Here is a 14,497-nt window from a genome sequence, read left to right on the forward strand (position 1 = left end):
GAACCGCTATAGCTAGACTTCTGAAATTTTCACAGATTGTGTATATCTGTTGCCGCTATAACAACAAATACTAAAAACAATGAAAGTTAATATTTAAGGGGTGGCTCCGATACAACAAACGTAATTTTTTGTCCTTTTTTCCTCGGTAACAATAATGACAACAAATAGGCACTTTAAATTTTCACAAACGCCTTTATTATATGTGTACTTTAATAATTAATAATATTATTTAAATAAAATTAAAATTTAACGGGGAGCTCCCATACAAAAACCGGCCAACTGCGTGTCGGCAGTCGGGCCACGCGCAATCTAACCTAACCCAATCAAGTCGTATTGGGCCAACATTGCTATTAATTATTTAAAAATCATTAATAAATTTATTAACCCATACAATTACAATACAGTAGTGAATTTTGATGATTTTTCTTCATTTTTATTTTTATCATGAAACCTTGAATTATATAGTTTTGGAATGATAAAATCTTTCACCATATCTCATCATAATTACCAAAAATCTTTGTCGCTAACACAGAAATAGATCAAGGTATATCTGTGGTCGCTAAAGAGTAAAGAGCGAGCGCAAAGGAGTGAGTGCGGCGTTAGGTGAGGAGGCCCCAACATGTTTTTCAGTAAAGCAGAGAAACAAAAAGAAAATAAAGTTAGGTTAAAAATATTTTAGTTGCACGATTTGTCAATTTGTAGACTTGTTTTGATAATAGAAATTGATTTTATTGTGGTGCACCTTTCGATATCGTTTTTAGAAATTCCGTTGTAAGATTCCAATTTAGAGTGCAAGTTAGTATTTTTGATAAACAATTAAAATTTTAGTTTTACAAATAATATATCCGATGTATGAACCATATTTTTGGTGTGAATTCGGTTATAAAGGTCGTCTCGTTTTGTATGATGTTTAAGTTTTTTTTGAAGGACATGCTCAGTTAATCAATTGTTTTTTTTGATCAGCATTAGTTTTTCTGGTATGCATCCAGTTAATTAGCGGAGTTAAGGTAGTGTGCTGAAAAATTATTCTGATGTGCATTTAATAATATCCCTTAGTTATTACTCAATAACTTATGAAGTCTTCTTAGCCGTGATAGTTTTCCTTTTCAATTCAGTATATATTTCCTACTCCCGTGAATTTTTTCACATTTCCAGAAGCAACCGTTTAGCTGGTAGAAGGGACTCTAACGACTTTTTTCCACTTTAAAACTTCATAATATATTTCACAAATGGATCCCTAAATCGGAAAAAGATCTTTGAATACTCATAATATTTTTAAAAATCCTATCCATCGACACCCCACACGAACGCCAAAAAAAAAATCATCCTCGCTTGGTGTTAAATTTTTTTTTCAAAGACCTTGTATAACTACCATTTTGTCGGCATCATTAATAATTTCATGTGCATTCATGCCGAATTACAGCTTTGTTGGTCCTATAGTCTCTGAGCAAAACCGCGGACAGACAGACGGACGGAGAGACAGACAGACGGACGGACAGACCGAAACTATAAGGGTTCCTTGTTGACTACGGAACCCAAAAAGGAATGACGCGGATAGCCAGTTTCAAATCAAATTATAGTAATTTATAAATTACCATGAATGACGTATTTCTTAGGTTATTTGAATATTTATAGCACATAATTAAAGTTGATGAACGTTTTCTCCGTGCATCTATTATACGTATCCCTGAACTAAGGCCCCCATTACACGCAGTAATCTGCACCAGTTATGTTAGTCATCATAATAATAATATAAAAGTTATGTTATTATTAAAATATGTGAGTCACGTTGGTTCAGATGGGTTTATACTTGAGATAAGCAGTCGCCCCCTGTCTCACTGCCAAAAACTGGACGGATTGGCCATTGGGACGTAATAATGTTATGGTGCTACCGATGTGCTCACTGCTCACTTAGGTAAAGCCTATTATTTCTAATAAGTAATAACGCTTCCGTGATTCAGTGGTTCAGAGCTAGGGTTGCCAGATGTCCGGTATTTAAGCGTACAGTCCGGTATTTTCGAGGCCTATCTGGTAAAAAATAAACTGTCATACCGGACAAGCTCCTACCTTTATTTCGATATGTAAATTATAGTATACAATTTTATAACCGCAATAATAATATAAAAAACTGTATTTTTGCGACCTACCAATCATACAAACAACCCCTCAATTGGGGGTTTGTATTAACTCGTTATTTTTTCGTGACTCACCTGGCAACCCTATTCAGAGCACGTGGCTCTGGACTGACTGACTGACGTTGAGCTCGTGGATTCGATTCCCGCGTTGGAAACATGTTTCCAAGTTTGGTTAGGACAATGCAGGCTGATCACCTAATCAGGTGGCATCTGACAAGTAAGATGATCCATTCGTCGGATGGTCATGTAAAAGGTCCGCCCTGCGCCTAACCTCTCGCCAGTCGTGTCGGGCTTGGGCACTATAAAAATTATTCCCGCGTGGCCCTCACCGAAATCTGTGTGAATTATGTGTATTTTTTGTTTCTAGAAATGCTTTTTCGTATTCCGCGGGTATCTGGGACCGCGGATATCTGCGCCCGAAGAAATGGTATCTAGTGGAAGCAAGCCCACCGGCTAACCACTAAACACGGCGGTACTAAATACTACGTCAGCACTGACCTTCGGCAGCTTCGGGTACATCTAGACATCCGCGTCTCCAGCGACAAAAATTAAGCCTAGTTCAGGTACTTGTACTGTTATCTATTCTGTGGTTCAGGTCGAATAAATTGTGACTATAATATGATAAGGCCGGCATATAAAGGCAGGTAAAGCGCAAATCTTCTTATGTTGAGAGTGTAACTTTCCATTTCCACAAGCAAGTTATTACTCAATAACTTTTGAAGTCTTCTTAGCCGTGATAGTTTTCCTTTTAAATTCAGCATATTTTCTACCCTCGTGAATTTTTTCACATTTCCAGAAGCAACTGTTTAGCTGGTAGAAAGGGGGCAGGGGACACTAGACTCTAACGATTTTTTACACTTTTAAACTATACATATTTCACAAATGGACCCCTAAATCGGAAAATGGTTTTTTAGGGTTCCGTACCCAAAGGGTAAAAACGGGACCCTATTACTAAGACTTCGCTGTCTGTCCGTCTGTTTGTCTGTCTGTCTGTCTGTCGCCAGGCTGTATCTCAAAAACCGCTATAGCTAGACTTCTGAAATTCGCATAGATTGTCAATGGGGATTGTCCATTTTTTTTAAATTTTGCTCATTACAAAAACATTTCGAGGAATAAGGTCAGTGATCGTTTTTCTGTACATAAATGAAAAAAATATCCATTAGTTACTTATATTTTTGAACAAATACGTTTAACCTTTGTTTGACCTTCAATGGCGTTAAATTAGCAATAAATTCGACCAACATTACGTTTCAAACTTTTGGTAAGCTTCTCGTATCAGCTTTCACATAATGAGAACTTGCATTTGACGAACCAGCCATTATAAATAAGATTGAAAGGAAATTTAAAACATATGCAGAGGTCAATTGGCGGCCGATGATGACGTCAGAGCGAAACTTTAAAAAAATATTGAGAAAAAACTAGCCAATGAATTTCAAAATTATTTAATTTATATTCTTAAAATACCCTATTTAAACGAAAAAAAATATAAAAAGTACATGTGATTTTTTTTGGACAATCCCCATTGTGTATATCTGTTGCCTCACTTGCCGCTATAACAACAAATACTAAAAACAAAATAATATTATTATTTAAGGGGGGCTCCCATACAACAAACTTGATTTTTTTGGCCTTTATTGCTAGATGTCAATAATGGCAACAGGTAGGCACTTGAAATTTTCACAAAGGCCTTAAATATATGTGTACTTTAATAATTAATAAAAATATTTAAATAAAATAAAAATTTAAAGGAGGCTCCCATACAAAAACACAATTTTTGGCCCATTTTTGCTGCATAACGGTACGGAACACTTCGTGCGCGATTCCGACTCGCACTTGGCCGATTTTTATTGAATACTCGTAATATTTAAAAAAAACTTATCCAATGACACCACATACTGTGGGGTGGACACGGAAAAAATAAATCACCCCCGCTGGATGTGGGACCTTGGGAATTGCGAGGTACCATAAAAAAAATATTTTTTTAAAATTTTATATACTTACTTACCATTTTTATTTATTTATTTAAATCAGGCTGCGTAGGCCCATACAATATATACCTTAATGACTAACATACATAAAAATTATATAAATTATATTTTTGTCGGCGTCATTAGATTAGATGTAGATGTACCGACATTCATGCCGAATAACAGCTTTGTAGGCCTTTTAAAAATAGTCTCTGTGAAAAATCGCGGACGGACAGACGGACAGACAGACAGACGGACAGACCGAAACTATAAGGGTTCCTTATTGACTACGGAACCCTAAAAAGCCATCATCTCAGGACGATCGACGAAAGGAATAGGAATTGGGGTCAGAACACCCTGATTAATTCGTGGTGTACCTCCAAAAATTTTAATTTTCTAGCTGTACTTAATACCTTGAACACTAAAAGTTTGCGGAACACTGCAGCTGTACAGTACCTACCAGTACCTACTCGAGAACCTCGGGCCTCGGTGCCAATCTAGATCACTAATTGCTTCGAACTTGGAATAGTGATTTAAATAATAAAATAACACAATAGTGGTAGGACGTATGTCCTACCACTATAAGCACTCCTCATAGTAATATTTAACGTATTACATTACGTACTGTATTTGCGTGAAAATACTAGATATTGACGCCTGCAACTCCGTTGCTCCAAAATTCATTTATTGCGCGGGAACCGTACATCTCCATACCAAAACTGGGGGGTTGGGGCACAGTAGTAGTGCCCCCGCCAAGACGAGCCTAAAGCAACCAGTACCTACCTTTTCTGGAAACGTTTCGTCCTATTTTTGAACCCTCGTAACTTTGGTTTGAATAATGCCAGATAGTTCAAATTTTTAAGATAATAATATAATGACATGAATATAAAATGGCCAGGCCACTGATTTTGACTAATGTGTAGATTTTTAGATTCTTCTCGAACGGCTGACACAATATTATGTCAAGTATTTTACCGCGACATAATATAAAATTAAGGTTTTTAGATTTAGGGCTCAATGTGTAAGGTTAGAAACTTGGCTCTACATGAGATCTCACAACTTTTTGACACCACGAACTATGTTCTCGTCTTGGCAAAATTTTTATAAGAAAATGTTTTTGATGGGATTTCAATTCCAAAAATCGGTACAGCGGCTTAGGCGTGAAGAGGTAAGACAGACAGAAAACACACTTTCCCATTAATTAAGTATAATATTAATTAAAAAATACCTTAGGTGTAGTGTAGAATTGAAATCAGTTTATGATATTATAAAGACATATAGTGCATAATTAAATTAAAGTAATTTTAAATATATTACACTAGAATAATATTTGCTCAGTTAAAATATATACTCACGGTAATCATAAAATATAACCATTAACCGCTTACGCGTTGGACGCGAGTGAGAACTGAGAACCTAGCCTTACTGTCGATTTTTTTAATAGGATCAACTTTTATTGTTAACTACTTAGATGTCCCTGAACTCCCGGTGTACTTCTTTTAACTTCCCTTATAATATTTACCTTTCCTGGATTTCAAGCCGTTCTCGAGAGACTAACATAGTTTAAATTAAATTTTTATTTTTATTTGCCGTATAAAGAATTTCGATTTTCGCCCATATTATTTTATTGAAATTTGAAGTGGTTACATGTCACCATGACAAGCAACGTCCATCGTCCCGTCGCACTGTGGTCCCAAATTCGATGCTCCATACTCATAGAACTCGATTGTTGAAATTCGTTGTTTTTTTTTGGCCAAAAACATTGTAGGGCATTGTTTTATTATAAATATTGGGATATAAAACTCCTTAGTTAATTTGTTTTCGTAATATAAGCGATTTAATTATTTTTTTGTATGGGAAAAAACACTCAAATCCATTTTTTTTTCGGACTGTCAACAACTGTAAACTGGAGATTAACCAGGGGTTGTTGTCCTACATGAGACGCATCCTACCAGTAAAAACACTTCTGCCCGTTCTCGCCCGTTTGGAAATAATTTACAGAAATAAAAAAAATCTATGGCCGAAATCATTCAAATCCATTTTATTCCGGACTGACAGCAACTGACAACTTGGGATTCACAGGGTTTGTTGTCCTACCTAAGAGGATTTTTACAAGCTATAACACTTATGCCCGTATTCGTCCGTTTAGACAAAATTTACATAAATGTGAATTTTTCTATGGCCGAAATCATTCGAATTCACTTTATTCAATACTGATTACATCTGACACCTTGAGATTCACAGGGATTGTTGTACTACCTGAGACAATTCCTACAAACTATAACACTTGTACCCATACTTGCGCGTTTAGACGTAAGTACATAAATATATATTTATTTTTTATGAAAAAAGCTATTCGAATCTATTTTGTTTGAAACTTATTACAACTGACACCTTGGTATTCACAGGGATTGTTGTCCCACCTGAGGGTGAGACGAATCTTACTTACTTCTAAAATAATACACAGTTGAAATAATAATATTGTGTTTTTATTATTTTTTGTCCAAACATATTTAAAACTTATAAGAGTAAAAATTTTATACTTTAAGAAACTAGGAAAAGGACTTTCGAAAGTTATGAGAAAATCATTCCCGCAAAATGTTGCAAAAATCGTCAAAAGCTTGTAAAAATCATCTCAGGTAGGACAACAAACCCTGTGTATCCCAATTTGTCAGTTGCTGTCAGTCCGGAATAAAATGGATTTGAATGATTTCGGCCATGGATTTTTTTTTCTGTAAATTATTTCCAAACGAGCGAGAACGGGCAGAAGTGTTATTGCTTGTAGGATGCGTCTCATGTAGGACAACAACCCCTGGTTAATCTCCAGTTTACAGTTGTTGACAGTCCGAAAAAAAATGGATTTGAGTGTTTTCTCCCATACAAAAAAAAAAAATCGCTTATATTACGCAAACAAATTAACTAAGGAGTTTTATATCCTAATATTTATAATAGAACAATGCCCTACAATGTTCCTGGCCAAAAAAAAACAACGATTTTCAACAATCGAGTTCTATGAGTATGGAGCGTCGAATTTGGGACCACAGTGCGTCGCTATGCTCGCGATTCACGAAAATGGGTCGAGCCGTTTCAGAGGAGTTCAACCACGCACCCTGTGACACGAGAATTTTATATCTATATATTAATACGTGAGAGAAAAACTTTGTAACCCTTTTTACGAAAAATGGGGAAACGTAGGTGCATGAAATTTCGCACAGTTATAGTTTATATGGTGAAGGAGTGCATCGAGCTAATATTATTTTAAAATGATGCTTTTAACATATATATTTTTAACAAATAAAACGTTACACACACTACGACACTACTACTAGGAAAAATGACAGATTCTTGAGTGACAAGCCTATACATACGAATTATACTCTTTTACTTATAGTTGAAGTCTCTTGACAACAAGTTGACAAATTGAGAATGGATTATTGTTTTTTTTTATTTAATTTTAGATACTATTTATTAAGACAATGCTTAAACGGCCAGTCTGAGATCAGCTGAGTCCCAGAGACAAGAATTGAAAAAAACTATGATGAAGTCAATATTTTTTACAAAATAAAGGTAGTAGTCCCAATGTCGTTGCAAGTAAGGTCGAATTTCGACCATTGGGCGATCTGTAGTAAGGTAAAAGCACGAATAGTAGACTCGGAACTAATAGATGACACTTACGACAAAAATACCATAAAAATAAAAATTACTCTAATTATTTCTCAACACTAAAAATTTTATAAGCTTCTCAAGCTATCTGTTGATGTGAAAAAATATGTTTGGGACGCCTTCGGGAACAAAATTTTAAAATGGGATCAGTTTTCGTAAATAATGTGACCACGTCAACACGCGCTCGGCAATTTCTTAGCAAATAGGTTAACCTATTTGAACCTATTTAATTTACGTGCAAAATTTCGCCTTCCTTAAGGAAGGCGAAATTTTGCACGCAAGTTTTGAATACATTTAAGTATTTGATTTTTTGTAATTACTATTAATTTCATTGGATTAATGGTCATGTTGTATACACTTATTAATGTTTATTTATGATTTTTTTCAATTTTCCCTAACTATATAAAGGATGTCTACTACACTACGTCCGTGGTCTACTATTAGTTCTTGAAAATGTAAAAAACCTAATAGATGACATGGATCTCATCTCTTAGTTTTGCAATACATACTAAAGTTATTTTGTAGTTTATTCTACTGCAAATATCACCACTTTTCTCTAAAAATATTATTCTATTAACAAACTAACAAATTAGAACTACTGTACCTGAAAATGGACATATTAGACCTTGTACTGATCTAAAAATCGATTGCTTTAGTTTTTAGCAGTAAAAGGAGAGCTGAGAAAAGAAAGAAGAAAAAAGAAGAGGCAAGAGAAGCATGGAGACTAAAGACTGAAAATAAATTTACTAGAAAAAAATATGAAAAATAAAAATAAGAGGAAAGATAGTTTTAGCATGGAAGAAGAATGGATAGAATCTGGAGACAACGTGGATAATATTTCATATGCATGTAGTTATTATGATGAAGTAAATGAAATCTTAAAAAAAACGGCAAATAAAGACCTAATAATAGGAAAAATGTATTTTAAAATGTAATGTAATGTTCTATGTCAACTATTAGTTCATATTGGTGTCTACTATTAGTGATGTTCGTTTATTGTGATGTCATCTATTAGTACTTATGACTAAGTCTACAAAAAGACCAATAATATATATGTATTTTTTATTGATTTGTCAGAGAATAATTATTTTGTAAGAGTTACTGAAGACATGGAAGAAGTTATCAATCCTCTATTTTCATAAATATATATTTTATAACATTCAAATGTTTTATGTTTCCTTAAAGCGGCTGCCATTAGTGCTTTTACCTTATTAGGAAGATAATAATATTCCTAAATTACGATAAAAAATAATATAATTGAAATTTGCAAGGCAATGCATATAAAAAGCATTGCTATTTGCTTTTTAAAGGATCAAGACAACATTTATATAATTTTAAGGATCTTAATTATTATTCCTAGGTCCTAATCCTTTGGTACGTTAATTTCCAGGAGCGGATCTACTATATGGCTTTTTGGGCTGCAGCCCAAGGCCCCGCGAATACAGAGAGCCCCCAACCGAACTGAAACCAATTATAGACGATATTGTCAATAATAACAATTATGTAGAATAAAAAAAAACGATCATAAGGTTGGCGCATTATCCAAATGCCGTAGACGAACATTTAGTGAATAAGTGCATTCAGTTAAAATCTTATTTACTGCAGTCTAAGACAGAGTCTTACACCTCTTGCGGTGAAATTTTTTGGCTAATTTATGAAAAAAAACTTGTTGATGTTTTCCCACCTTAAAGATTTTTAACGATGCCGATCACTAGCTGTGAAGCAGATTCATAGAGAAATATAATACACGGGGAGCAGAGCGTTCTTTCTCCAGGATGTCGTATATAGAAAACAAATACAGGACAACAATGTCATCATTAAGAGGATCGACTACCGGCTCCATCTCCATACAAAAAGCCATAACGTTTTGCTACCCTTAAAACTTATCCGATTTCAACGATTTTTCACTATGTTATTGCCTCTAGTGAAAACTATGCTTCTACGTTTTCTTTTTGCGAGCGAAGAAAAAGAGGAAAAAATGTGGGAAAAAAGGGGAGAAATTATTTGACAGAGTTTATTTTAACGCGCTAATCTCAGAAACAACTGGTCCGATTTGAAAAATTCTTCCAATGTAGGATAGACCATTTATAGAGGAAGGCTATAAGCTATATTTTATTACGCTAAGACTAATAGGAGCGAAGAAATATAGGAAATTATGGAAAAACGGGGGAAATTATTTGAAATGACTTATTTGAACGCGCTAATCTCAGGAACTACTGGTCCCTACGTATAGCCTACTTATCGAGAAAGGCTATAGGCTATTTTTTATACGCTAAGACTAATAGGAGCGAAGAAATAGAGGAAAGTGTGGAAAAAACGGTGGAAATTATTTGAAAGGGCTTATTCAAACGTACGACAGCAATTTTTTTGTTATTTGGCACACATAAAAAATAGACCACGTGAAAGGACATAGGTTTCTTTTTTTGCGGAAAAATGTACGGTTTCCGTGACATTCTTAAATTACGCGGGCGAAGCCGCGCGGAACTTCTAGTAGCCCATTTAAATAAATTAAAAAATTGTTTTCCTATTTTCTTCCTGTACTTAATTAACATAATATACCAACATCACTACAAAAAAACCAGTTTATTGTCAACATGGCAATTAGTTGAGTAATTAGGTAGGGCCCCTAAGCAGTATTAGCGCAGAGCCCCACAAATTCAAGATCCGCCCCTGTTAATTTCAATAATAATTAATAATTTTTTTTTACATTTAATTATTTTTTTGTGTACAATTATTGTAGTTCATTGGAGAAAGATTGTATGTTTATCCTATCAATTGCTATAAAAATTGCTATTAAAAAAACATAACTAAGCACAAGTTAAATTAATATAATATTATATGTATAATAGCAACTGGCAAGTAGAAGATATCATAAAGTTAGTTTTAAGGCAAGCCAAAAGTCAATAACACAATGTTTGGAAATATTGTTATAATAAAATAATACCAGCCATGCAAATACATAAAAATAATCGGCCAAGTGCGAGTCGGACTCACGCACCAAGAGCTCCGTACCGTTATAGAGCGAAAATATAGTGTTTTTTGTATGGGAGCCCCCTTAATTATTTATTTTAATTTTATTACTTACCAAATATTAAAGTACGAATATAATTAAGGATTTTTTGAATATTTCAAGTGCCTACCTGTTGCCATTATGGATTACAAGCAAAACAAGCCAAAAAAATCACGTTTGTTGTATGAACATTATTTTTTAGTTTTTAGTGTACTTATTTTGTTGTTATAGCGACAATAATTATATTTATTATATAATTAATACATAATCTGTGAAAATTTTAGAAGTGTAGCTATACCGGTTCTTGAGATACAGCCTGGAGACAGAGAGACGGACAGACAGACGGACATTGAAGTCTACGAGACGGGAAGATGGGACCCTATTGGCTGTTACTGAATAGGGTCCCGTTTTTACCCTTTGGATACGGAACCCTAACAATAGTAAATCTTAATTTCGCTTTTCACCGCTTAGCAAAGTGTCGCTTTTAGACTTTAGTGCAGTGCCCAGAGGTTTTATAACCTCCGCAAATTGTAATTAGTGAATAGATTTTTGTTTTTGAGGTGACATTTTCTATTTTACACTATAACTTGCAAAGTTTACCAAAAACATTTTGGTGCTTTTAATTTTTTAGTTATTTAAATAAAAATTAATATTTCACCATAACATAAAACCAGTCGAGAAGAAAAATTCTTGTTCCTGTTATTTAATGACTCTTATCCGATTGCTTACATTGAAAATTAACCAAAAACACAATTAAAAAAAATTGCTTTGCTATGCTTAATAAAACTAGGTATAAGATTTTTGCACAGTTTTCAAAGATTAACGCTCGGCGTAACCAAGATAAAAGGGTTTGGGCGGATTTCAGGGCTGTAATGAAAAGTGTGTTAATTTTTAGAGAAATGATGAGTTTAAGTACTTTAAAAAGTTATAATATCTCCAAAAATGTGTAAAATAGACCAACATGCTTTTGCTACATTTGTTGAGAATTTATTGATGTAAGAGCTCAAAAGTTAAATGCATCGACAAATGAAAGGCTTTTTCTAGCGTTTGAAATATATTTAAACTTCCTATTAAAAGACAGAAAAAAATTGGGTGCCACTAGGGTGCTGCATAATATCTCGTACAATACTAAAGACGCATGCTGCGACCTATGTTTGGAAAATGCTTACCTGAATACGAAAAATATTAGTTCTTAACCTAATTTCTTCCTTTATTTATGTTTTAGCGAATGTAACTAATAAAAAAAACATACTTACATTTTATTCTGTTAAAGCTAACCCAAAAGAAAATACAGATTTTCTTCTAATATACGTGAGAAGTTTGTGCTACTTTTTCGGAAAAGTTAATAAAGTAAGAGCTAAAAAAATTACATATTAACAAAAAGAAGGCTTTGTCAAGCTTAGGCTTGAAATAGTTTTAAACTTCCTATTTGAAACCAAAAAAAAATGGGAACGCTATTTATCAGGTAGGTACATAGGTACTGCCGAAGCACACAACAATCTTAAATCCGGGAGAATGCTCATCTAGATACAAAAATAATAATTTTTAAATCTAAATTATATATTTTTTCTACTTATTTTCTTTTTTAGTATGTATATAAGCAACGCGACGTATATCAAAAAAATGACCGCTTTTTTGCTCGACTTGGAGGGGGCACTACCGTGCCCTCAGATAGTAAGTATATTTTAATTTTTTGCTACATAACAGAACTGAAAGAAATGCAGGTTTTCTTCAAAATTTTAAAATTTATGAGTGTAACTGAAGTGGTATGAAATAATTTAAAAAACAAAAGCACAACTTTTCAGTAGGTAAACTTTTTTATTTATGTTATCAGCTACGTCATATTCCTTTTTTTACTCCACTATTACGGAACTCGGTGCATGATTTTTACGCTCTATGCACTCCACTACTTATATTTATAGACAGCGCCGAGCGGTATAAGATAAGAATAATAATAATATACTTAGGGCCTGTTTCACCACTTCCTGATAAAGTGCCGATTAAGCAGGGAATTCACTACCGGGCTGCCCGCGGGCCGCCCGGTCTGGCACAAGTCTGCCGCTTGCCCCTATTGAACACACACAGAACAGGCAAGTCAGTCGAATAGATAGAGGGCTACAGCTCGGTCGTGGACTCATGGACTCAATCTTCTTTGTAACAAATGATAGATTAGCATCGTCATTGATTTCTTTGGATTTTTCAATAAGTTTGCTGTATTAGCGGCATTACGTAGATCGGTGTTCATGTAATCCTTGCTTTTAACTTTCCACAAACAAGGATGCGACCGGTAAATGGAAATAAACGAATGTTAAAATTATTTTTGTTGGTTTTTCTTAAGTTTAATGTTTGTATTGTTAACAATAATATATTTTAAAATAATATTTTAACTGCACTCCAGTCGCTCTCCAAGGCGCGAATGACGACGGGCCGCCCGTCGCGACCATTCATGTACAGACTTGCCCGTGCCCGCGCGGGAAAAATGCGATCTCGCGGGCAGGCTGCGGGCACGGGCCGGCGGGCATGTCTGTGCCCGTACCTAGGAATTGACGAGCAGACATGCGACAGACCTGCCCGTGACGGGCGGCCCGGTAGTCAATTCCTCGCTTTAGGCTATCCACAACTTTTTTGACAGATTCTCTATCTGTCAAGTTAAGTGGTCGATAACCTATCCAGCACTTATCAGGAAGTGGTGAAACAGGCCCTTAGTCTTTTATAATCACAAAGTTCACTTATAAAATATGTTGCTAAACAAGCAAAATTTTATTGGATTAATAGTTATAAATTAGAAAAATAGATGGCGCTGTACATCTTAAGTTAAATCGAGGATCCGTGACCAGAAATCACTGGAAGTAGTCATGGGAATCTTGGACGATCTTGTGTTTCTGTCGCCTTGGCTCCTCCTCTTCTAGATACTCGCAGGGAGCCGGCAGCTTCTCAGTCATCTTTCCATCAAGCAGATATTGAAGATTCTGCATCTGACAGGGGCTGTAGGTCTTCTCCAGCCTGTTGATGTCGAGATGTGTGTCAGAACCGTCCCGCTTGCCGTTCTTCCAGCCACGGGAGTATTGAAAGGTCTGCGCCGTGACCGACGACAGGGTGATCATGATGAGGAATACGGACAGATTCATCAGCATGGTGCAGGTGTTGGTTCTTCTGTGTATCTTCTGTTAATGCACTCTCTTCCTCGCTCAGATGAGACTGTGCTTGAGTCTTCCAGTCGCACCCTTTTATACTCCAGTACACTTTTGTGTGCAGGAAATTGCGCTATTGAAGCGTGCTAATTATTGCCACAATTATGATCTATTTTCAAATATAAAGGAATAGATGACTGGATGTTTTGTTGATTAATTAATTAGAGACAGAGGTATAATGTCATCGAAGATTATAGAGAGATGTTGCCCACTACTCTGATAATATTATATCGATCGCAAACAGTACGTATTAATTTTATAATAATAAAGAGGAATCACAATTTTAAATGTCCTTTCTCTTTAAAAATATTTTAAGTATTAAAATATTGTTTTCTTCAATTTGGTTTAGTGGTTTCTATGTAAGTCTACAAGTTACAAACATTTAACATATCTAATAGTACCTATTCACGGTAGGTAAATGGATTTTTTGTTTTAAAATACTATGATGAAATTAGGGGGCAAACAAGCAGACGGGTCACCTGACGGATAGCAACTGCCGTCGCCTATGGACACTGTAACATCAGAAGAGAT

The 14,497-nt window shown here is 34.9% G+C and overlaps 1 protein-coding gene across 1 annotated transcript; it reads right to left on the reverse strand.

The window, feature by feature from the left end:
* Positions 1 to 13,581: 13,581 nt before the first annotated feature.
* Positions 13,582 to 13,954, reverse strand: LOC121739768 (pro-corazonin-like). Its single transcript, XM_042132323.1, has one exon. The coding sequence runs from the start codon at positions 13,907 to 13,909 to the stop codon at positions 13,616 to 13,618; it is 294 nt and encodes a 97-aa protein (XP_041988257.1). The 5' UTR covers positions 13,910 to 13,954; the 3' UTR covers positions 13,582 to 13,615.
* Positions 13,955 to 14,497: the final 543 nt, after the last annotated feature.

This window comes from Aricia agestis, chromosome 2 (genome assembly GCF_905147365.1).
Source record: "Aricia agestis chromosome 2, ilAriAges1.1, whole genome shotgun sequence".
NCBI lineage: Eukaryota > Metazoa > Arthropoda > Insecta > Lepidoptera > Lycaenidae > Aricia > Aricia agestis.